A 23,925-nucleotide genomic window follows, 5' to 3' on the forward strand; every position below is an offset into this window, starting at 1 on the left:
CCGCCGGGCCCCGGACCCTGGATGGCGCCGCGCCAGCGCCGCCCCGAGCCCGGCCGGCGGAGGAGGAGGGGGGGGGTGAGGGGGGGGGGGGGCGGCCCCGGACCGCGCATGGCGCCGGCGCCGCTCCCCGCCGCCGTCGGGGGGGGAACCCCGGACCCTGCATGGCCCATACCACCGCCCGGCCGCGGAGGGGTGTTACTTATACAGAGTCCCGGGCCGCCGCCCCCCCCCCCCCGCACACAATGGCAGCGGCGCCCACATTCTTCCCCCCGGAGGGGCCGGACCGAACCACGGCGCGGCGGGGGCACGGCCCCCTCCCGGCCCGCGGCACGAGGCGGCCGGCGCCGGGCCGTACCACTGCGCCCCCCCTCCCCCCCCCCCGGCCGCCTTCCCCCAACCCCCCCCCCCCTCCCCCCCCCCGCCCGGGCAGATGGACGCCGCCGCCCGCACTCACCTCGGCATCCGCTGTGGCCATGGCCGGAGCCCCGGAGCGTAGCCCCGCCCCCGCGGCGGCTCCTCGCGCCCCGGCTCCGCCCCTCTCCCCTCGTTCTTCTCAATGGAGACGCTCCGCCCGGCAGGGCGCGTGCGCGCCGCGGCATGGCGGCCCCCAGCGCGGCGCTGGTGCCGTACGGAGACATGGCGGCGCCCATGGGGAGGGGGCCGTACGGCTCGGGGCGGGATGGGGACGGGGAGAGCGGCGGGGTGGGGACAGGGACAGGAATGGGGTGGGACGGGGAAGGGGGGCGGTAATGGGGACAGGAACGAGGACGGGATGGGGACAAGGTGGGAGAGGGATAGGATGGGGACAGGGACAGGAACGGGTGGGATGGAGACAGGGACAGCAACAGGGGTGGGGGTGGGGTGGGGACAGGTGGGGACAGGACGGAGGGGGAGCAATTGGGGTGAAATGGGGACAGGATGGGATGGGGACAGGATGGGGACATGGACAGGAATGGGGGTGGGATGGGGACGGGGTGGGACGGGGACAGTATGGTGACAGGAACAGGAACAGGGGTGGGATGGGGACAGGATGGGGACAGGGACGGGAATGGATGGGATGGAGACGGGGCAGCAACGGGGGTGGGATGGGGACAGGGTAGGATGGGGACACAGGAATGGGGGTAGGATGGGGACAGGGTGGGATGGGGACAGGATGGGGACAAGGACGGGAACGAGGGTGGGATGGGGACAGGAACAAGGGTGAGGTGGGGATGGGATGGAGATAGAACAGGACAGGGACAGGAACAGGGACAGGGATGGTGGCCTCAACCACCAGGTGCTGGCACTGTCTGGTGGGCGCAGACAGGAGGGGAGCGACGCGGCCGCCCCACAGGCGCCATGTCCAAAGCAGGGGCTCCAGCACTGCCAGCGGGTCCCCGACACATCCTGGTCCCCACCAGGGCAAGCGGGGACACTTCTCGCCCTTGCCCTCGTTAAGATAACGATCCGCGTGGAAACAGAGCGCTCAGCAGAGGGGGGGACTCGGGGACACAGCGACAAACCCGGAGGCAGGGCTGCGCTGTGCCGGGTCCCCTCGGTGCCACCGCCTCGGCCCTGGGGAGCACAGGGGAGCTCTGAGCGTCACCCGCGGCACCGCGCCCAGCTGGGCGCAGGGCACCGCCGCTGCCTCGTTTAGCGGATAACCGGCATTTCCCAGCCTGGCTGCCCAGCAGTGCCACCGGGGCTGCCCGGGGCCAGACAGCAGCGTTATGCCACGGCGTCGCCCCCGGGGAGCGGCCCCTCGGGCACCTCGTCCCATGCCCGCGGCCTTTCGGCCCTGAGCACCCACGGCGGGGGTGGCCGTGTCCCCTCGTGGCCACCCTCCCCTCACGGCCACGTCCCCTCAGGCCGGCCCCCCCCACGCCAGGGCGCTCGCAGCCGCTGCCTGAGGCACGCCGGGGCCCTGCGGGCGGAGGGGCCGGGGCCCAGCCCCGGGGCCCAGCCCGGCCTCCGAGCGCTGCCCGGTGCCGGCCGCTGCTGCCCCCGCCCGGCCGCGCCGCGCTTACAACGAGGGGCGCGGCGGGGGGAGCCCGGCCCCGGGGGGGAGCCGGCACCGTCCCGGGGAGGCCGAGCCCCCTCAGGCCGCTGGGCCCCGCTCGGAGCCCGGCCGGGCCTCCTGGGGCCAGGGGGGGGAGCGGCTCCCCCCGGCCGGGCCTTGCCCGGGGCTGGGGAGGGGGCCCCGAGCCCCTGAGGTGCAAGCGGGGGCCCCCGAAAGGCCCGGCCCAAGTTCCCCCCTCCCCCCGAGCAACGGCAGACGTGGCCTTACAAAAGGAGAACTTTATTTACGTTTTCTGCCCTTTACATTTGGTGGTTAAAAACCCCCGGACACAAACACTCCCCCGACACCCTGGTAAACATGTAAAACTCTTCGTTTGTATTTAAAACCGTGTAATAAATCACGCAGAAGCATTCGGTTGTACAGAGCCGTCAGAAACGTTGCCGTATAAAAGCCCGAGGTCTGTGAGGAGAACCCCGACAGGAATTACAGCCACGCGCGGCGGGACGAGGAAGGGCGCACGTGTTGGGCGTTCGACCCCAGCAGTCCCTCCCGGGGAGGAGGGATGGGACGTGGTCCTGTTGCAGACAGTTGGAAATAAATTAAAATACAGAAACAAAAACCAAACAGCCCCCAGAGCACCCTTCATCTTGTGTCTTAGAAAACTTCCTTCCCCAGGCACTAGCAGAAAGTACTTGTACAAAACTACCGAAAGTTCAGTGGAAAGCTGAAAAAGAACCCAACGTCCACCGAAAAGAACCGGAGAAGGTGTCGAGGCAAAGCCCTTGTGGCCCTCCCGCCGCCGCGCGCCCCGTTAGCTCAGCTCAGCGCCCCGGTGCGTCCCCTGAAACACGGCCCCGGCAGGGCAGGAGCCGGCCGAGAGGCTGCAGACAAAGGGAGGCAGCAGGGCAGCAGCGTGGTGGGGGAAGCGCGCCCGGAGCCAGCGGACAGCTTGATGAAGACGGATGAGAGCGGGGCAGAGGCAGCGGCCTCCCCCCGGCCCCATCGCGCACAGGCGGGGAAGCAGCAGGTGCCAAAGCGGAGCCGGGTGGGACACAAACAGCACTGAGAAAGCCAAAACTATGGAGGCTGCACATGTGGAGAGCGGGACGAGGACAAAGACATGCAGGACGAAAAACGGCGGCATTAGAAAGGAGTGAAGATATTTTTGGTATTTTCCATTGAATGCTGAGTTTGGAAACAATTATCTCACAAGCTTTGCTCACACCCCACCACTTCCCCTCCCCATTTCAAACAAAACGAACAAACAATTGCTTAAAAAAATTGAGCCAGGAATTTAAATGAATTCCTATGTACTAACGTTTTCTACCCAGAGCTGGGTTCGGAAGCCAGGCTTTTCTGGTCTTTCTTGTAGAAAAAAGAAATTCCCAACTCCTCTTCAGAAAGAAAGAGGAGTCAGGAATGAGGGGCCTCCAGGAGCTCCCTGCGACTTGAAGAGGTTGAAACCAGAGAGGCTGCAGAGAAGGGGCAGCAGCGAGGCAGAGGACAGGAGGGACGGAGCTGTCGCCCCTTCCAGAGGGGCACATACACCCAGCGATTGCTTTTCTGCCCCAAAAAGTACTGCTCAAAGTACTCACAGACCCTGAGGACCCTGCTGCCACAGCGCTCGGTCACAACCGCAGGTAGCTTTAGGAAGAGGAGGACTTTTCCTCCTGCAGTCCCGGACCACTGTCCGTGAAACACGAACAAGGCTCTTTGCATCAAGCTTCAACCCCTGCCGCAGGGCTGGGATGGGAATGTTGGAAACCACAGCGCTTTGCCAGTAATTTCTGTGCATTTGCACAAGAGCACGGCTCTCACAAAGTTAGGGTGCCACCCTAGGGTGCCACCCTCCTGCAGCCTGGCCAGAGCCGGCTCACAGGGCTCAGGGAGGCTTCTCCCTGCAGGAGCTGCGCGTGCCCAGCCCTAGCACCCAAAAGCAGCAGCAGCCCCCAGGGCCTTGCCCAACTCCATCCTGTGCCCTCCAAACCCGCAGGCACCCCTCCCCAGAGCAGCGTGCCGCCTGCTCCTTGCTTTGCAAAGGGGCCACCACGGAAAGCACGAGGTGCTGAAGGACCAGCCAGCTGCTAGCAAATGTAAGTCAGGTGAGCAAGCTTGGCAGCCAAGCTCGAGGCCCTGCCCTTCAAGAACATTTCTCATGCCAGGCACAGACACCAGGCAAAGGGGAGAGTCCTAAACAATGAAAGCTGGGCAGAAGCCCAGGTTGGGCAGAGGCCGAACAGGGAGCCTTGTGTATGAGACAGGTCATGCCTCAGGCTGCTGGCAGGGACAACATCCAGACAACACCTACATGCTTCAGACATGGTATCACCAAACTCCATGGGTGTGGGGGAGCCTTCCTTTCCATTTTGAGTAAGTTTCTTCCTAATGACTGTTCAGGAGAGGGCACAGGCTGGCGGTGTCCAGCCCTAGCAGCCTGACCTTGGCTGTTCCACCTCCATCCTCCTGAAGGAGGAGTCCCCTCTCCCCTTCCTCCCCAGCACTCCACCTCCTCCTTTTTGACCTGAACTATGCAGAGCGCTGAGTAAGACCTGGGGGGCCAGCCACGGCTTCAGGGCACGGTGGCGGGGAACCGCACGCTGCTGCGGGGCAGTAAGGGCTCTCTCCAGAGCTGAGCCCACACGGAGCCAAACCCCCCTCCGCCCGCTGGAGCTGGGAGCACAGCACGGCACTCAGGCTGTTTTCCCAGAGCTGCCTTGGCAGAAGTCACCATCTTCCCGGTGAGAGCAAAAAGCTTGCTTCGTTTTGTAAGAAATCAGCAAGGTGCATTCCTGGATTTGGCATGAACAGGCATATGGGTAAGCGTCAGAAATGGATGAAAGAGCACAGCAGTTCTCTTCGAATAATTTATTAAATACAGCATTAAAATTTGTATTTATGAATTCAATCATTAAAAACAAAACTTTATCTCATATATATATATATTTAGGGACAATGACAATCATTCTTTCAACATTGGTGCATGTTGTGCCAGCACTGCTCAGAACAGCACCTTCTCTGCACCATCCTTAAAGCAGTTCAACACTTTTAAAATAAAATAAAACAAAATAAAAAGCATTTGCAAAGGAAGAGTACAAAGCGGGGCTTGTCCCCAGCTGCCTGCCAGGGCTGTGAGGAGGCAGAGGCTGTGGCGCTCACAACAGGTTTGTTACATATTGCCTGCCCAGCACGAGGAAGCGTGGGGACCAATTCTCAGAGGTGCCAAAGGTGCAGTCTGCAATTTCAGCCTTGGCTGGGTGCCTACAGCTCTGAGCTGAGTGTCTGGTTTGTGGTTTCCTCAGCTCGGGCAGTCAATACTAAAAAGCTAGACAATAAGGGAAAAAAATAAAAGCACAAAAGAAAAAATGTTGTTTTCAGTACACCAGCTTCTTCCCCCGACCTGCCAGGTCCAGCAGAGGCTGCAAATGAAGCGTAGCAGTCGGTGTTCCCACTCACTCGTTTCTGCATCCTGCTGTGGCTCGAGGTGGCTCAGGAGGCGAGCAGCAAACCAGTACCAGCTCGCGGAGAGCGCCGTCCCCAGGCCACGCGCACTGGTGGGGCACCATGGACAGAGAGGCCGCAGGCTGAGCCTTGAGGGAGGCTGATCCCAGAAGACTGGGCTTCCACGGATGGGGTCCTCGGGCAGACACAGAGGTAGCATCAGGCAGACTTTTGTAACTTGATTGTCGTGTAATTCTGGCCTGCCTAAGGCAGCAGCAGCAGGGATGGAGAGGGTATCCTGCAGGAGCAGGAGTTGGGACGTGGGACCTGACTAGCACTGGTTGTCCTCGCAGCAAGCAAGGACGGTCTGTCTCCTGCAGGGCTTCTGAAAAATTATCCTTGCTGAAAAGGCTCCCCGCTGCCAGGGCCTGTTCTCCACTCACCGCAAGCAGGCAGCGGTCCAGCCCACTGCCAGGGGACCAAAGGCTGCCAGTCCCTCACCCCACCACACCGGTACAGCGAGGGCTTGTGCTTCTGGCTCTGCAAGAGTCCCTGGCCTTCCAACCCTGCTTACTCCATGAAACCTGTTTCAGCTACGCTTGAGACCCCCGAGGACAGGGAGGGAGGGCTGTCTGAAGCGTTTCCGGAGAGCACATGGCCCTCAAAAGAAAGTTCACACAGCCCAGCCTTCAACCTACAGCGGAGACGTGCCAAGTCAGGAGCATTTCAGATAAGGCATCGCAGGTGCTTTGATAGTAAAGCAGTTAGTGTTGACTACAGTACTTTAAACACAGGCTGCTGCAGAGGGCATCCCTGGGGCAAAACCAATTCTCCAGCACCTGATGCAGCAGGAGACGGTTCAGACTTCTCCTACACAAACGCGCACACAAGCGCGGGCTGCTCTGGCTGCCCTTTGTTTTTTTTTCCCCTCCCAAGAAAGTGACTCAAAAAGCCCAGGCTGGGATGTGCCATTTACCCTGCCAAGCAGCCACAGAGATAAAAAGACGCCTTGTGCTGTACCAGACTTTGCAGTAGGCAGGTGAACCATCGCGCCAACGGGACGCGAAGCAGGGGAGGCTAGTTGCCGTTGCTGATGCTGGAGTTGGCACTGCTGCAGCTCTGCTCGTAGGACGGAGGCGCCTCTGCGGGGGAAAGACAGAACAAGAGTGGTTATAGTGGGTGTTTGGGAGGCTCCCTGCACCCCATTCTGTGTAACTCAGTGTTAGCAAAGCAAGCTGCTAACACATGCATGCAGGCAATCTCTCCAGCACCCTAAAGCCTGCCCCACGAGCGACACATCCGAGTGCCTCTTGTCAGCCCAGCGCTAACAGACTGGTTTATTCGGCCAGGACCATGCCACAGTGCTGTTCTCTGCCACCCCAGACAAGCACCGCTCGAGGAATGCAGCGTGCTGGGATTTCCCCAAGCTTTTCTGTCCTGGACAGTCTCTCGGCGCCCGCCCCCACAGCTTCTGTCTCCAGACCAGATGCAGGCCCACTCCAAGGCAGACATAAGATTTCAGTTATATCACTTTCCTGGCTCTGCTCCCGCCAGCCTCGCCACAAGCCAAGAAGTTTTTATATCTGTGGGAGGCTGAAAGCTCATTTCAGAACAGGGAGATCCTCTCACGATGAGCCTAGGGCAGCACGAGCGTAGACGTGGGAACGGACAGCAGGCTGTCACAGCCACGGGAGGGGACGCCTCTGGAGAAGGCAGGCAGGGAGATCTCACGATCCCCTCTGAGTCCAGCCCCCGGTGGGCTGACATCCCCATACTCCAACCTTTTCAGCTAGCAAAGAGACTCTCGTCATAGCAGACATTTGCTGTGGCACCGCCAGCCTGTTCAGGCCCCAGGAGCAGGATGCTCACCGTACGGGTAGCCCCACGTGCTGTACTCCGGAGGCAAAATGAGAGAGCTGGCAGTGGGCACGGGCACCACGTTTCCCTCGGCGTAGTAAGGGACGGTGGCTCCCGTCGAGAGGCAGAGCGTGGGGTGGTTTGGGGAGCCCGTCTGCTCAGAGTCCGCTTCCTGGAAGCTCAGTCCTGGGGCGTAGCTGAACGGCTGCTGCTGGGAATGGCTTTTGGTGGGGATCAAGACATTGTCCATCGGGTGATAGCCGCTGGCAGCCTCCTCCTCCTCCGGGGGGGCACTGGGTACCACTGCAGATGGTAGGTGCTGCACAGATCGGGAGGGGCTCAGGGGGACCCTGTTCACCGCGATGTTACCAATATAGATGGGAAGGGTGACTGAAACCTCTGGTGACTTGAGGGAAACCTGGAAAAGAAGGAAAAACAGTGGCATCCTCTGTTGTACATTGCACAGGGCACAGCCAGCCTCACCTGATGCAAGGGCCCCCTGCTCCACACATCTGCTGAGCTCAAGTGATCAAGCATCAAGGTACTCACCTGGATGTAGTAGTCGATGTGTATGAGGCTACAGCCCTGCAAAATGGACTGGGGCAGTGCCGGGACGAGGATCTGCTCCTTCCATTCCGCGTGTTTCCAGGCCTTCACTCCTGAGCCTTCCACCTCCGCGATGGTCCTCAGGTCGTAAATCCAGCGCTTGGATTTGTAAGCCACTTTCTGCGCAGACAGAATTAAAAAGAGCTAACAGGAAGACTGCAGATGTTCTTCTGTCTCCCACAAGTGCAAGGCAGGACACAAAACCACCCAACTGCTTTGTCAAATAAGCAGCAGTACAAACCTAACGTGCACGTTACAGGGCAGGATAACCCATCGTTACACGACGGGCTGAGTTGGTATAAGCACGACATGTTCTACCACCTCCTTCCCCAGGAAAAGGGAGAGAAACAAAGTTAACCAGAGGTCTGCACTCCTCACTGCCACCTCTCAGCAACGTGCAAAGAGATGTGCACTGTGGTGAGAACTGCACCAGATTCACGTCGGCCTCAAGGAGGTGGAGTACAGCCCAGCTGAGGGATCGTCCTTCTGGATGCTTACCTGGAGCAGGCTGGCTACCACAGCCCCGGTGTCCCGGCCCGATTTGTTCTCTATGTCTGTGCGGAGCTGGATCACCTGCCCCACGACGTACCCTTTCAGATCTGAGGTGGCGGTCAGGATAACGTTGCCACTTTTCACAAGCTTGTAGCTGAACTTCTTGGTGACTGACATCGTGTTGGGCTGCTGCAGAACAACAGAGACACAGAGATGTTGACCCAAGGGAGTCAGAGCACCTCCAGGAAAACACTCAGGTTCAAAACAAGCAAGCAGAAATACTGGTCTAAGAGGCCTCAAAGAACCACTCACACAGCACCGCCACAGACAACAGGTCTCACTCCTCCATCCCCCCAGTTTTGCTGTCCTATCAGCGTCTCTTCCCTTCGGAAAAAGTTCCCTAAACGCAGGTCCCTACAAGTACCTGGGACTATTAGCAGACACCTCTCTCAGGACACTGAAAATTCACTTACACCATCCAAAGTATCCTGTGTAATGTGTGGAGGAGCCAGAAATCACAGAGAGCAGGGACAGAAAGCAAGACAGGACAGATCAGAAGCAGGAGTCCCCATCGTGCTCTCGCACAGCAGGACGTGCAGTCAGAGAGGTGTCCAACCACGCAGTTATTCCCACCTCTCACACATGACAGGGACAAGCACTGAAGCCTTGTTCTTACCTCAATATCAGGGATGTCATTCAAGTTGAGAGGGCAGAGGACATAGAAGATCTTGTTGCACTTGTAGTCCTTGGAGAAGCGAGGCGTGTCTATCACAGCTTTAACCTGATGGAGGACCTTGCCAAAAGGGCCTTCAAATGATGTAGGAGCAGAGGCTGGAGTCAAGAGAGAGAGAAAGAAAAGGCACTGTGAGACTGAGTCAAGCCAAGTATGTCCAAACATGAAAAAACTTTCCTCTTCACCTCAAGAGTCCTGCAAGTATCTCAGCGCAGAATTCCCAAAAAAGGCTTGGGGCTGAACACTCGGGTCACCCAGTGACTGTGCTGCGACCTCCTTGCAGGAGGCACCGCCACACCACAGCAGAGCGTGCTGCAGGCAGGACGGACGGCCAGGAGCCCACCTGAGAGCCCGCAGAGATGTTCAGAGCTGTCAACGACAGCGCAGGCCTGGTTTTGCACCAGGCAGGAGGCGTTTACTTGCCTAAGCTCCTCCGCTGTGTGCGGCCAGCCTTACACTCCCCCAGCACCTCTGGGCCTCGCCGCCAGCCCACCCTACCAGCCAGCCCAGGGCTCAGCTCAGCTCCCAAGGCGGGGAGAGCCACAGCTTGCATGGCAGGGCCTTCAGCTGGTCGTCTGCATCATACCTGGCAGCAGGAACTGGAAGGAAAAGTTGTGCTCCCCAGCTGAAAGGACTCCTGTGGGAAACAAGAGGAAGAGGTGAGGGACAGGTGCCTTGGAACGGCATTTTTGGAGCACGAGCTTCTGGTGAGAGAGGCCACTGCCGGGGGAAGGCCACGCAACTTGTTCAGCTACCTTCACCCCACCGGACACCACCACGCTCATCCTCCAGGCCCAATGAGTTTCACATCCACTGCTGCCCACCTCTCGTGGGGTCAGGAGACATCCCCGTGCCCAACGAGTTCTAGGTTAACATACTCTGGAAATAAAGTCACCTGGGGCACAGCTGAAGGGATGCCGGTGCCAGAGAACGCTTCCCGGGGTAGTTCACCCCGGCCCGCCGACACAGGGCACCAAGAGGGGATGCTGCGTGTTTATGTCCCTCCGGCAGGCTGCAGCCGGCCGGGAAGGTGAGGAAGCCCCGGCACTGGGCTGGTGGGCACCAAGCTGGAACCAGAGGCCCAACTCCTAGGCCTAAATCCGCCCCTGCAGAGCCTGGTCCCAAGATGGGACCTGCAGCACCTCAGCCCGTCTGCCTGGATGACAGGGGCCAAGGAGAAGCTTCCACAACGTCCCCGAGTCCTTCCCTTGGGCAGAGCCGTGCCGCGGTGCGGGTGAGCTCCTGCAGAGGCTATGCCACGCTCTGTGCCTCGGCTGTGACGTGGGTGGCTCCTGGTCCCTGTGCCACCAGCAGTGATGTCCCTGGCCAAGCCTGATGGAGAATTCACCCCCAGTCCCAGCTTTGGGCCTCTCTTCCAGAGGAGACCCCTGCTCTCCGTGCAGAGCCACGCACCGGCAGCAAGAGGCCGCGCAGGCTGAGCGGGGAGAGGAGCCTGCGAGCAAACCGAGGCCGTGAATTCCCCCCCACCGCACCGAGCACTTCGGGGAGGGCCGCGGGCTCCCGGCCCCTGGCTGCAGCCCAGCGCTGGAAGCTCAAACCTCGGCGCTGGTTTTCTTCAGCGATCTCACTCCCCAACAGCAGCCTCGAGGGCACAGAGCGGAGCCAAGACACGGCTAAAACCACAGCTACAAGCCCAGGATCCCCCAACCCGCCCTCCCCAGCGCCCAGCCGGGTCCCACACCCCTCCCAGGGCAGCGGCGACCCCAAATCAGGCCCACAGCGCGACCCGGCAGCATCGGGCAGCTCCGCAGGCCGCCTGCCGTCAGACGAGCCCCGAGACGCAGAGGGCCTTCCACGTTTGCTGAACGTGTGTAAACATGGGAGGGTTTGTTTCCAGCTTGGCTGTGCTAACAGCGGACCTGGACACCGAGTAACTCACGCTGCATTTGTTCCGCTTTGTAGGATCGCTGCTGGAGGTGCCGAGGCTCGGGATTTGGCTAGCTGCTGGGTTGGTGCAAGGAGGCAGCTTGCCTGTCCGCAGTGCTGGCTCCGCAGAGCTGACAGGAAGGGTCCCAGCGCCAGGGGACTGAGCGGATCACAGGGCCGGGGGGGGGGGGGGGGGAGAATCTGGGGGGAACTGCCCCCATTTGCAGCGTGGTTCCAGGCAGACAAGGCGGTGTTCGGCCCCGTCCCCTTCTCACGTCAGGCAGCGCTGCCCTCGCTGCTGGCAGCCCGCCTCTGGCACAGCCCCAACACGTCTGGGCTGGGGCCGCTGCAGAGGGAGCCAAGGAGAAGCGAGCGCTGTCCGTGTGGGATGGAAGGGGACGGTCTGCTCATTCCCAGCACCCCACCAAAACACCCCCCCGGTGATCGCCCTCCCCGTCGCCCAGACAGAACCAGGCTACGTAGGCTGAAATGCAACGTGCCGGCTTGTCACAAGGTGGAGGCATAAAGCAAGGCAAAGCCCGCGCTGCCAGCCTCCGGCCACCCCAGGCTTCTGTTCCCTTCTCGGGAAAGTCTCGCTGGGTGAAAGGCAGCAGTCTGGGAGACGGGCGTCTTTTCTGGTTACAGGGCAAAGCCTTGCTAACTAACCCGGTGCTTGGTCACTGCTCCAAGAGTTTCTGGGGCTCCATGCGACGCTGCGGCCTCACAGCCGGGCCCTCGCTCTCCGCAGGCCCAGCTCCTGCCCAGCCCACGTCCACCAAACAAAGCCGGGCTGGAAGTGAAGCTGCCAGCGCTTCATGCCCTCAGTTTCCAACCCCTAGTGGAAAACCAGGGGTCCTTAAAATTGCACGGGGCGAGAGATGAAGCCCACCCCGTGCAGCACCAGGCAGGGGCAGGCTGCCAGGCCCACGCCGCTCGCAGAGGATGCGGCTGGGCTCTGGGAGCCGCCAGCAACTGACTTGGTGGCACCGATGCCATTCCCCAGCCTCCAGCGGAGCTCAGCGCAGAGCACCCAACAGCGCACACCAAGCCCAAGCACCAGCGTTAACTGAGAGCCACAACGAGCCAGGGGAACGCCACGAGCCCTGCCCTCAGCTCCATTAAGCGGAGAGACGCTGCAGGCAATTAGCAGCAGCCCTGGTTTTCAGGCCTGAGCCTTCCCATCGCACACCCTCCCTCCCCCGCCACCCCAGCAGCACGGAGCAGCTCTGTGCCAGCCCTGAGGCCCGCCGTGCCCAGGTAACGGAGGGCTGGGTGCTCGCAGAGCCCCAGCTCCCCCCCAGACACCCGAGTTTCTTGCCCGTGGTGCCAGGGCGGGGGCTGCTGGAGCAGGCGGGCTGCGAGCACCAGCCCGGGTGCACGCAGCAGCATCCAGGAGCCTGCACAGCGGGACGAGCGCAACCCCTCAGTGCCAGAGCCGTTCCTGGGACAAGGGCTAATAAAAATAGAAGAAAAACAGAAGATCCTGGCCAAATGGGAGGCTCCCACAAAAGCACAGGTGTGTTCGGGCGCCTGGCGGAGCGGCAGGGCTGCCGGGAAGCCCGGGTCCAGCAGGACAGGGGCAGACATTTGGCAGCAGCCCCATGCCGAGCTGCTCCCAGGGCTCCCGCTCATCTCTGCTGGCAGGGATCCCCCCGGCACGGGCACAGAGGTAGCTCCGCGCCTGCCTCGCCTGGGATCACAGAGCCATTTGGGGATTTTGCCACGTGTCGGGTGGCTTTGGCAGAGGGGAAGCTGGCGAGCCCGGTGCGCGGTCCCCCCTGTACTGGGACAGGGAGGTGACAACCACCCCTGAACTCTCCAGCCGGCAGCTCTGCCCCACAGGCTGAGCTCCCATTCCCAAACGCCGGCACGGTTTGTTACAAAGGGGACAATCTGCAGCTGCCCTTGCCCCAGCCACCCTGGCTCCTCTCACCCGGAAATCGGCACCGAAAGCCACCCTGGCACCCTGCGAGGGACACGCAGCGCTTGCCCTCCCTCTGGCACGGGTTGGAGGCAGCACGGCCAGGCTGTCCTCGTGCACCACGGCCCTACAGCGGCAGCGGGACACCCAGGCTGGCTTCGCGACAGAGACCGCTGCTGGCAGCTGACAGAGGTCCAAAGGTTTCCTCTGGTGGCCGCCCCGGCACGCAAACACTGCCCCAGCCCTTTGGGAAGGCAGAGGGCTGCCTCGGGAGCAGGAGCTGCGCTAAGGACACGCTCCAGCGAGAGACCGGGGCGGCCCTGGCAGCGCACAGCACGCCCAAGGGCTCCCGGGCAGCTTTTAAATGCACAAAGCGAGGGGAAAGGGCCGTGCAGGCCACCGCAGCCATTACCTCGATGTTCCCCGAAGCCCAAACAAAGGCCGCTGTGTGTTCAGACGCAGAAGCTTTTCCTGAAGTTTACGTACAGCTAAAAATACCTTGAGAAAGTCACTAGGCAGTGGAGGCAGCCGGATTAGCAGGGCTCCGACACGGGGCCGTACCTTTCCTCCGATAGGAGCTGAGCCAGGGGGCTGGGCTGCTCCCACGCTGGAAACATCCTCCCTAAAAATTCCTGGAGAGAAAGGAGCTGCTGCCCCGACAGGCTGCCACAGCTGGGAAAACAACAAACCTGGAGCAGCAGGGACACGCTAACGGCATGGAGAGCACAGAACGACCTTGGAGATTTCCCTCCTTGCTTCTGCTGCCAGCGGGGATTTGTCTGGCCTCAGGACTCTCCCTTTCACGGCCCTGCCAGTCCCCTTCCACGTTTGGACATGGGCCGTTCGCTTGTCAGGAGGAGATGAGGAAGGGCTTGGTCCATCGTGTGCAGAAAGGAATCTCCTCCATCCACAGCGAGCCCTCTCCCTGGTGCCCAGGAGGTGACTGGGGTGCAGCTCGGCTCCCCGATGTGCCATGGAGGGACAGAGGTTAATGGGCTCTCCCCAGGGCCACGCAGCACTCCCATGCAAAGCTCGAGCCGAGCGTACTCCTGAGCCAGCCCCGGAGCCGGACGCACCCGCAGACAGCTCTGGACTGACACATGAAGGTTTGCCCGTGCCCCCTGTAAGCCAGCACGCTGCCTCCATCCTGCTCAAGGCACGGCCGCTGAGAAAGCAGGACGCTATTGTAACCGTGGGAGGGGGAGAAACCGCAGCACGCCGGTATTTACACTGCTGAACAAGTGATCCGAGCCAAGGTCCCCCTGCCACAGCTCAGGTGCGCCCGGTGCTGGCAGTGATGCGGGCGAGGGCAGCGCTGTGCCCCATGCCATGCAGGGAGAAGCGGCAGCAGCCAGGGCTGGGGCTCAGGAACGAGGAAGCCGGCTCTCCATGGGTTTTTCTGCAGCTTTTCCACTGGCAGCCCATGCGGGCAAGCTGCTCTTACCCTACAGGTGGAGCCAGACCTGCCTGGGCCACGAGTTCAAACCAGCGCTGCCACAGAGATATCGGCCAAACGCCTCCTCCCAGCTTTGCTCCCCCAGCCCCAGCAATTCCATCCAAGTTCCCCGCAGGACCAAGGAGCTCCGCGCCTCGCAGCAAAGCACCTCCTGCACCTCGGCAGCGGCCTGCCTGCTTCCGAGCAGGCTGACCGCCACCGGGACAAAGCCAGCGCCGCTGGGCTGCTGCCAGCGGGGCACGGAGCTGGAGAGAAGCCAGCAGAGGGCAGGGAGATGCCTCGGCCACCGACACACACACAGACACACACAGCCTCAGTCGAGCCTTGTTACTCACCCCACTGAAATCTCATGCTCCGATGCACCGGGAGGGACAGCCCAGACGTCTGAGCACGCGGGAGCCTGCGGGGCCAGACAGCAGGAGCGGCAGCGCAGGGTACAACGCACCTCGCCCCGCCTCGCCAGGCTTTGTCCACAGCTCGACAAGGGCTAAAAGCAGGAATACTCGGTGCATCGCTCCCTCTGCTCCCCAGGGAGGAGGGTGCTGCCTGCTCTGCAGCCGTGACCAGGAGGTAGATGTCCTCCACCCCGGGTGCAGGAGCCAGCTCCTGCCCCGACCACCAGCTCCCGGCTGGCACCGGAGGCCAGCAGCCACCGCTGCTCCAGAGCAGCAACAAGCCGAGCTTTTGGCCCGCGCGTATTTCTTGGTTCTTCTAACAGAGGAGCAGCAGGCCTGGCCATATGGCAATTCCTCTCTGGCTACTTACTGAGCGATGCATTAACGGTGCTGGCCAAGCCACGCAGCACAGACTGGTACCCGGTGCCCCCCGTTCCCCTGCTCGTGGTGATGCGAGCCCCTGCTGCCCGCGGCCAGCCCCCCAACGCCCCCGGGCAAGGAGAGTTCAGCTGGTGGCAGCACTGAAAATGCACAGCTCGGGATCCCTCCTGAAGCTGACGGGGTCGGCGTCCGGGTGGAGGCCGGGAAAGGCGCAGGTCGGCGCCTGATATTTGCGCGAGGAGCAGAAGGCAGCCCCGCGCTGCGCGGCAGGACGCGGAGCCCTGCAGCCCTGCCCGCCGGCACCCCCCACGCCCCTGCCCTGCTCGCGGCCCAGCACGCTGCGAACGAGGCGCGCACGAGACCAGGGCTCCTCTTGCTCTCAGAGGCTGCATCGGAGGCGTCAGCCGGGAAGCGCTAATCCCGCCTGCGCCAGGGCACTCCAGGCAACGCTGGGCCGGCGCAGCATTAGCACGAGGACTCCAACTCGGTCTCTGGTGGATTAAGCTAATACACGGGATTACAAACCTCAACAAACGAGGGTGAACGCGCCCATTCGCTGGCAGCGGCCCCGCAGCAGTCCCTCGGAGGGAACAGCCCTGGCAGCCAGCGCAGCCAGACCTGCCGGGGAAGGGCCCGGCGTTCGGCTCAGCCCCTCGGTGGGCAGAGATGGTGTGAGCAGTTCCAGGCTCCCATTTGAAGCAGCAACGTGCTCACGCCAGGTCTGCGTGCATGCAAACACACAGCGGGAACAACCTGCGGTGCTCCCACGTGGCTGGCGCTGCCCAGGCCGACCTTTCTGTAAGGCAGGAGGCGCACACACAGGAAGAAGGCACACCGGAGTGCCCAGCAGTGAGGCTGCAGGAAAGGCTCCGCTGCTCACGGATCTCTGTATCAGCAGCTTTCAGTGACATTTTCAAAGAATTAGTAGGATCTGGCAGCACGGCAACGCTGCAGAAATTTCTGAGGATTAACAGCGATCTATTGAGGCAAGAAACTGGGAAGTGCTGAGAAAGCTGCTGCGACCCACGGCGACTGCGGCTCCTTCCACGTGGTTTTCCTGGGCTGAAGGTGCCGTTACTGCTCCACAACCCCTGCGTGGGCAGGGGCTGGCACCAGCGAGTCCTTACGGCTCCTCATGGCCCGTCCTGCTTGCACCACGGCTCCTGAGATCAGACCAAGACCCCTAGGTCCTTCAGTGCCTGTTCGCTCCAGTCATTGTGATTTTTAATTCAACTGGCACAGGATCGTCACCCTGTGCCTGGGGAGGTGGCGTGCCAGGCCGGCAGAGAACCACCCAGGGAAGAAGCAATGCGCAGCTGCCCCCTTTTAGCACTTTGTGCAAGAAATATGCCAGCAGAGGAAGCAGGTGTAGCAGCCAGGAATTCCCCGCAGCGCCTGCTAGCTAGCTAACAAGCTGCCAAAAGTAAGGTCAGCTGGAAATTACAGCCGGCTCTCTGCACGCATTCAGCTCAGGTACAAGAAGGATTAAAAGGAAAAAGGAAAACACTGCCTTTGCGCACGCAGGGCAAGCTGTGCGCGCGCTCAGAGACACAGGGTGGCCGAGGAGAACAGCCCCGTGCAGGTCCAGGCACAGGACCCGCTCCTCTGGGCTGAACGAGGCCAGAGCTGCCATAGGGGAGGGGAGAGGAGCGCGAGCCCTCCGCAGAGCTGAATTACTCCATTATATCGGGTCAGGAGAAACACCCCTCTGTCTGCGAGCGGCGGGGACGAGCGCCGCTGTTTCGTGCTGGCTGCCACTGGTGCGCTCGATCTCCTGCGCTGCGGACGCCCAGAGCAGCCCAGCACCGCTCGCGCCTGCAGGGCTCCCCCCGTCACCGCGTTTCTTTGGTTTCCCTCCTTGCGAGATGACCTAGGACGAACCAGCGAGCGAGGGTCTGCGCCAAACACCCAGACCAAGTGGGAAAGGCAAATCCTCCCCACCGGGAGGCAAATACCGAGTGGCCCCGTGGGCTAGCGGCCCCCCAGCGCTGCTCCGTGCCCTGCAGCAAACGGAGCGAGAGGCCCCTGCCTACAGCTTCTGCGTAAGAAGCCCGAGTTCACTGAACTGCTGGCCTGCGGGTCATTGCCAAGGCTACAGCACGGCCCCTGTGCAATCCCCAGCCCTGGCTGCTGCTGCTGCTGCCAGCCCGGCTGGGGGCTGCCTGGGAATGCGGGGCTGAGACACTCAAGCAGGGACGAGCAGGGCAGCGAGCGGGGTCCTGTGCAGCACGGTCACGAGCTGCTGCGGTCCCTGGAGGGAGCCTGAGCACCCTGACGCCGCTCCGAGGGGAGGAAGCAAGAAGAGAAGTTAAGGCCAGCACCTTAAATAAGTGCCTTACGCTGCCAAGTAGGCTCATGGGGTATTTCGGGGCCGGCCTCCTTTCTCACACAATGTACACCCTTAAAAAAATATATATTAAAAAGTGTGTAATACGAGTGACAACTGATGCCACGTAGGACTAGCCGCCCCCTCCCCTAGTTCAGTGCAAAGGTGCGTGGGCGGAGAGGTGCAGAGTCACCCGCAGATATTTAAAGAGCGATCCACATCTCAACAGTTACGCAAACCTCGTCTCCCCTTTTCCCTACGTGTGTGTCCTCAAAGAGCACGGGTCGCTTTTTTTTTTCATTATTGTTATTTATTTTGTTGCTCGGGATGTGGGAAGAGAGCACGCAAGCATCTCATTTTTCAGGCTGAGCTTCCCTCCCTGCCCTGTCCCCCCAGGCACCAGCACCGCCATGGCCCTGCTCGCCCAAGGCCAGTGGAGCTCGAGACACACCGGCAGCATCCTGGGGACACCTGGGTCCTCCCGCGCCAGCACCAGCACGGTCTGGCTGCACAAGCCCTCTGGCAGGGCGCTGGGGATGGTGCCAGCGGGGAGCCAGGCGTCCCCTTGCACCCAGCCCTGCGCAGGACCACCCCCTGTTTTTTTATGCCCAGGTTCAGAGAGGAGAGGTAAGCAGCGCTCAGGAGCGACCTGCCCTCTCCGTACCTACCTCCCCAGCACCAGGGAGCCATCCTGGGGGGCCCCGGCTGTGCTCCACCGCCTGGTGCTCGTACAAAGCACGGAGGCTGTACAGATCAGAGGGCACCGGGCCTCCACCACGAGCCCGCACCATGCTGCTCTGCACTGGGGCCGGACAGGGCAGTAAGAGCACCGCAACGCACCTGGGCTCCAAGCTCGGTGGTCCTACCCAGCAGATTTCCCCCTCACTGCCTTCACGACTTCTCGGGTAAGCCACGCTCCGCTGATGCTCGCTCCCGCCTGCCGGGAGCTGCACTGGCTGGAAGGCGCTGGACGGCCTCATGCGGCTGGCAGCGGGGCGGCCGCCAGCTCCACGAGCAGCGCCTGGCGCAGAGCAGCCCGGCCCCAACACTGGCACAGGGCTTGGGCAGACAAACAGCGACAGTGAACTGAGCAGCACACAAAGGTTTGGGTCCCAGGAAATCAAGAGCACAAGCCTAGGGCTTTCCATGATGACTTTAAGAGCTGGCAGTACCAAACTTCGGAGGCTTTCTGGAATGCAGGTATTCAAAGGTGTCAAATTAGAGTGAGAGTGTGTGGCTATCGACACATTTTCCTTCCATCCTCCCCAGCCCACACTTGTCCCAGATGTCACGGCGTTAGCTCCCAAGGGCAGCCCTGCAATAACCGACTGCTGAACTGGCTGTCAAAATTCCTCAGGGGCTGCAAAGCTGGGGAACAGCAGCCCCACCTCCTCCCCCTGCCTCATGGCTGGCTTTTGCCACAGCTCAGCTCTACCAGAAGAGAACCATCCACAGCATCACAGTTCCCTCATGAATCATTAAATACGAGACACAAATTTGGAAGTTCGCTTTCAGCACAGTTGCAGGTTTAAACCTCGCCAGGAGCCCGCAGTTGTTCAGTCTCCAGCTCACCTACGCTCAATTCCCTCGAGCCCCTCGTCAAGCCTCCAGGATTTTGCTACCCTGACATTCACAGCTGGGCTCTCCGGCTGCGATCAGCACCGCTTCCAAAAGCAGGCAGGAACATTTCTCATCGCCCTCCCCGGCAGTTTACCTCCCCCTGCAGCCCCTGGGCTGGGAGCCAACCCAAGCGGCGAGCCAGCCAGCTGCCTCCCTTCCCCGGGACCTGAGCAGGCAGCGCTGTCTCCGAGCGCTGCGAGGATGAGGTCAGCCTCCCCTCGGTGCTAAAAGCTCCGCTTGAAGAATTGCTGAGATAGCAGGAGCTGCCGTGTTAGTTTTACCCATTTCCTGTTATTAGATAAAACAGCATCAGAGGGCTGAACTGCTGCTGGCTTGGCCTACTGCCACGCTGCAATTACTGCCACAGCCGCTGCCTTCAGCAGGTGAATACGGGTACCTCTTGATTTCCATGGGAGCCAGAGCCCAGCATAAATTAATTGTGGTAAGGTTGACCTACTTAATAGCAGAAAGCCAGCATTCACTCGAGCCCAGATTCCCCCAGAGGCTACAGGTGTCACTTTACCCCACAGGACGGCGCAGCCCCGCCGTTATCTCCAGGCATCTCGGCTTGCAGTGCGCTGGGAACGGCGGGGGGCTGCTCACGGCGCGCTCTCGGTGTTCCTCAGGGAGGACTGGCGACACCTCCACCTCCCTGCTGCTGTAATCAAACCACTCCCGCCCTGCAACCAGCTTCTGTTGACCAGCTTTGATGAGTGTTTTGTGACTTCCACAGACAACACACGCGGAAAGCAGAGCAGGGTGAACCCACAGGGACTTCACAGCTGCTGCGCTCGTAGACAACCACCAGCAGCGGGGAAGTGGCTATTGACAGCCCCGTTCCAGACAGACCAGCACCAGAGGACACGAGCAATGTTTAAAGGGGGCTGCCAAGTTCTGCAGCTATTCAGGATGCCTCCCTGCACAGTTCTTGCAGTCTAATATTGGCTCACATCCTTTGTGCACAGGCCAAAGCAGCCTGTGAAGGGGCATTTCACATCAACGAGATGCTGAGGTCTTGGTGACGCACCGCTGCAGCCCAGAACCACCCCATCTCCCCGCAAGAAACCGCACAGTGGCAAATCTCCACCACGTGCTTGTGGACCTTACCTTTGTCTGCCAGAGACAGCGTGGTGTTGAAATACTGCTCCTCCACAGTCCAGGCGGTGTCGTTGATCTTGTTGGACACCCCGCAGAATCCAACGCAGCTCACCTTGATGGCTGTTAACAGAAACCACGCACATAAGCACCAGGAGAAAGCAAAACCACAGCTTCAGACTTGCTTCAGGGACTCTACGGGGACTGGTACAGGAGCAGAACCTCACCGACACGCGCAGGGTGGAAAAAGGGAGCAGGGGAATTCGGTCACACCTTCAGCTCGGAAGCACATTTTCCCCTTACTCACAGCACTACTGCACTTGCTCTGCTCCCCCAACGCCATTCCCAGCTGTCAGCGCCACCAAAGTCCTTGTGCTGGCCTCCGTGCAGTGCGAAAGGCCTTAACAGCAGCGACTTCAGCTCCCCAAAAGGCAACCTTCTCCCTGGCTCTCCCCCAAACAAACCAGCATCCCCTCCCAACACCCACGTCAGCCCCTGCGCTCAGGTTGAGAGCAGAAACCTTTGTGGCAACACCGCCCTCCTCCAGCTCACAGCAAAGCCGCACTGGAAGCAGCGTCTGGAAGGGTCTGGAAGCATTTGAGATGCCATCCGACCCTCCCAGCCCAAAGAGAATTTGAGCTATGCTTGTGCCTTGCCTTGGGAAGGTCATCCCTGAGCTCTCCCTGCTTGTTGTCACACACCAAGAGACATCCGCAGCGCTTCCCCCGCGCAGGGAGGACGCAGACAGACCCATCCCAGCACACGGTGGGACTTCGGGGCGGCCCCAGCCCAAACATCTCCTGTCCTGGTTCCCAGCAGGTTCTGCAACAGCTTTAAGAGATCCCACAGAGCTCCCTCGCCGGGTTTGGCAGGTGAACGTTTCTGCGTGCAGGAAGGTGACGGGAACTACCCGGCTTTTCCCATTTCACCCATCTGCTTCCCCGCATCCAGGCGGCATCTCGCAGGAAGCCTCTGTGAGAGGCGGGCGGCCAGTTTGTGCTGGCTCCAGGGCTCCCTTCCTGCTCCACTCGAGGTGTCTCCGCCACGCCAGCCTGCCCACCTCCACCCACCCAAGCTCCTCTGGGCTTACAGCCTCCAGCCCCACCAGGAGGAACAGCCTCCCCGGCCCCAGCCCGACCGTGACCTCCAGCCCGCCGCAGTCCGAGCGCTGTTTCATACCCAAGGGCACGGGATGAAGAGCTCTGGATGCCGGCTCTCATTAATCAAGCCCTGCCACACGCTCTGGCTCTCCGTCCTGGACTGCCGCACACACCAGCACTTCCAAGGCCCAGGACAAAGAGGAGAGCGGGGCCAGCACCGTGCCGCAGCACAGAGCCACGGGTCCTCTCCTGGATCACAGAGCACACCCAGGACCCCACACGGAGCCGAGCCCACTCCTCTCCCATCTGATGGCAGCAGTTTTAACAGCCTTGGTGCCAGCTCTTGTCCCGCCTCGGGGACGCCGCTGAGCCCCAGGGCCACAAGGAGCCTGCCCCTGTCCGAGTCAGCCCAGACAACTCGGCCGGCTCCGGTGAGACCAAGCCCGGGCTCAGCCACGCCGCTCCCAGGTTTTCACACGGGAAAGGAGAGAAAAGCCCAAGGGAGAACTGGAGACGGTTTACACCCTCCAGGAGGGACGGCCCCCGAACAGGCTCCCCACAGCCTCCCTCAGCCAGTTCACAGATAACGACCGACCGTGAAAAGCTCACAGCTAACCACCATCTGTCGCAACACCCAGATAAGGGACAGGCAGGCAGCCTTTCATCCCAGCCCGCTGCACTGCGGCGCTCCCGACCCTGCGAGGCAGGCGGGTGGGCGCGCTCCGACACAGACACCAGGGCCCCAGCTCCCTTCCCATGGGAGGCAGGGACTCGGGGACCGCAGGCAGCGGCTCTGCAGCCCGGCACATGGCGCTGGCCCTTGGCTGGTGCCCCCTGCTGCGATGCCGGGCTCCCCTGCAACGTACCTCAGGGCTGTGCCGGCCCTCGTCGGAAAGCCCTACTTATGGTTTTCCATCTTGGACACAGGGCTGTCAGTTCCAGGGCTTCTCAATTAACCACTGAGAACCCAAACTGGCTTGGCACTGCCAGCCTGAGAAGGAGGGAAGGCCTCGGCCCATGGAGGGAGATCCTGGGGTCCTGGGTCACCCCCAAGGGCAGCCCAATCCAGCCCCAGTCCCAACGGTCGCTCCTCCTGGGGCAGGCCATGACCACAGCTGTGACCATGGGTTGGCACGTGGAGCATTCCTTGTCCCGGGCTCTTGTTGAGGAGATTATCAGCGGAAACGGCTATGGGCCCACAGCATCCTCCCCTACACCATGGAGAAGGTTTCGCCCCTGCTCCTTCACACGCTGGCTGGAGGGGAGCGATCTGACCCCAAACCAGTCCCCGAGCTCTTTTGGGACAGCGCCGGAGGCCTGGCAGGACACCCCGGCTGCCGTGTTTCTGCCTGCCTGTTGCGTTAGGGTAACCAAAGGGGCAACACGCAACACACCGAGCAGAAAAGCTCCAAGGCAGTTTCACAGCAACCTCACCGGGTTTTGGAGCAACCAGCTACGACGCCAAACCCCGGGCAACAATCTCGTGACCCGAGGAGAGGAAGAAGCTGGGGACGCGCCTGGCTGTGGCGTCAGGGATCCTGTTCACAGCTGCCGGGCAGAGCCGTGGTGCTGGGGGCAGCTGCGAGCTAAAAACGGAGTCGGGGGGACAGGTCCGGCAACCCAGCGCCGTCTGAGCTGCTGCCACCAGAGCCACCCGAGGTGCAAAGCTCGTCAGCCCGACTGCCAGGACGCTAAATGCACAGTCAGACTTTCCAAGGCCTCCCCTGCAGGCAGTCTCTGTGCCAAGTTGCGGGTATAGCAAATAAGAAGAGTTTCTGCTTCGGAACAGGCCAATTGCCGTTGTTAGAAACCCATAAAAATGCCTCCGGAATCCAGTGCTACCAGCGGCCCCAGTTACCAGGCTCCTGGGTTGCTTTAAATAAACACGGTGGGGGGAAAAAGTCAAGTATCTGTAAAGGAAGCGGAGGGGCAAGACAAAAAGCAGCAAGAAGAGAAGGGAATTACGGAGCCATGCAGACGGCGAGGGCCCTCCGCCCCTGCAGTCCCCCGGCACTCAGAGAAGCAGCAGCAGCAGCTTTGCATCCAGCCAGACACGTCTTTAGCAAGGCACCGCAGCACTCGCCAAACGCTGGAAATATAAGGAGACAGCTCAGCCATATCCATCTCTGCCCTAAGTAAAAATAGAGAGGCCAGGAGCTGGGCACGTCCGCCTGCTCCCAGGGTGATTTAAGGAGAGCAGCCGGACACCTCAAATGTCTCCTTCAGTCGATCCAGGGAGCTGCCCTCCCAGGGGAGCTGGCACCGCAACGCGGGCGAGGGGAGAGCCGAGGACGCGCATCCACACGTCCCCCTCCTCGATTTCCAAAATCCAGTTGTGCTGAGCAAGCAGAGTCACGCTGGCCACCGGCACAGCCCTCCCTGAACTGCAGCCGGTCCCAAGTGGCTTCAGGTCCCTTCTGTGCCACGCACCCCTGCAACAGGTACGGGCAACAGAGGGGAAGATGGCAACGGTTTGGCTGCTTTCGGCTTGCTGAGGTGGGGAGGGAAGGCGGCCCCTGGGGTGCTGCACCCGCTCAGCCCAAGCACAGCGCCTCTCACCACGGGGAAGCAACAAAAAGCGACAGCAGGCGGGGCGGCGGCTGTTGCATTTGGCAGCGG

At 61.2% G+C, this 23,925-nt stretch overlaps 2 protein-coding genes across 4 annotated transcripts in view; both read right to left on the minus strand.

Annotated features, from left to right (window-relative positions):
* The window catches only part of EHMT1 (euchromatic histone lysine methyltransferase 1), a 115,796-nt gene extending 115,269 nt beyond the window's left edge, over positions 1-527 (minus strand). For both annotated transcript variants that reach the window (XM_080561858.1, XM_080561862.1), the window contains exon 1: positions 455-527. In XM_080561858.1, coding sequence (XP_080417984.1) covers positions 455-475 — 21 coding nt within the window. In that variant the 5' untranslated portion in view covers positions 476-527. The remainder of the gene's footprint in view (positions 1-454) is intronic.
* Positions 528-4,849: 4,322 nt separating this feature from the next.
* ARRDC1 (arrestin domain containing 1) overlaps positions 4,850-23,925 on the minus strand; it is a 30,379-nt gene continuing 11,303 nt past the window's right edge. The window contains exons 2-8 of one of the 2 annotated variants that reach the window (XM_080562532.1): positions 20,219-20,329; positions 9,712-9,762; positions 9,069-9,223; positions 8,399-8,581; positions 7,844-8,020; positions 7,307-7,712; positions 4,850-6,579 (exon numbers count right to left, since the gene is read on the minus strand). In XM_080562532.1, the coding sequence (XP_080418658.1) occupies positions 6,515-6,579; positions 7,307-7,712; positions 7,844-8,020; positions 8,399-8,581; positions 9,069-9,223; positions 9,712-9,762; positions 20,219-20,329 (1,148 nt within the window). In that variant the 3' untranslated portion in view covers positions 4,850-6,514. Of the gene's footprint in view, positions 6,580-7,306; positions 7,713-7,843; positions 8,021-8,398; positions 8,582-9,068; positions 9,224-9,711; positions 9,763-11,025; positions 11,439-20,218; positions 20,330-23,925 lie in introns of those variants that run through there. The other variant, XM_080562533.1, reaches the window with a different exon arrangement.

Source organism: Anser brachyrhynchus, assembly GCF_964034855.1.
Source record: "Anser brachyrhynchus genome assembly, chromosome: 19".
Lineage (NCBI taxonomy): Eukaryota > Metazoa > Chordata > Aves > Anseriformes > Anatidae > Anser > Anser brachyrhynchus.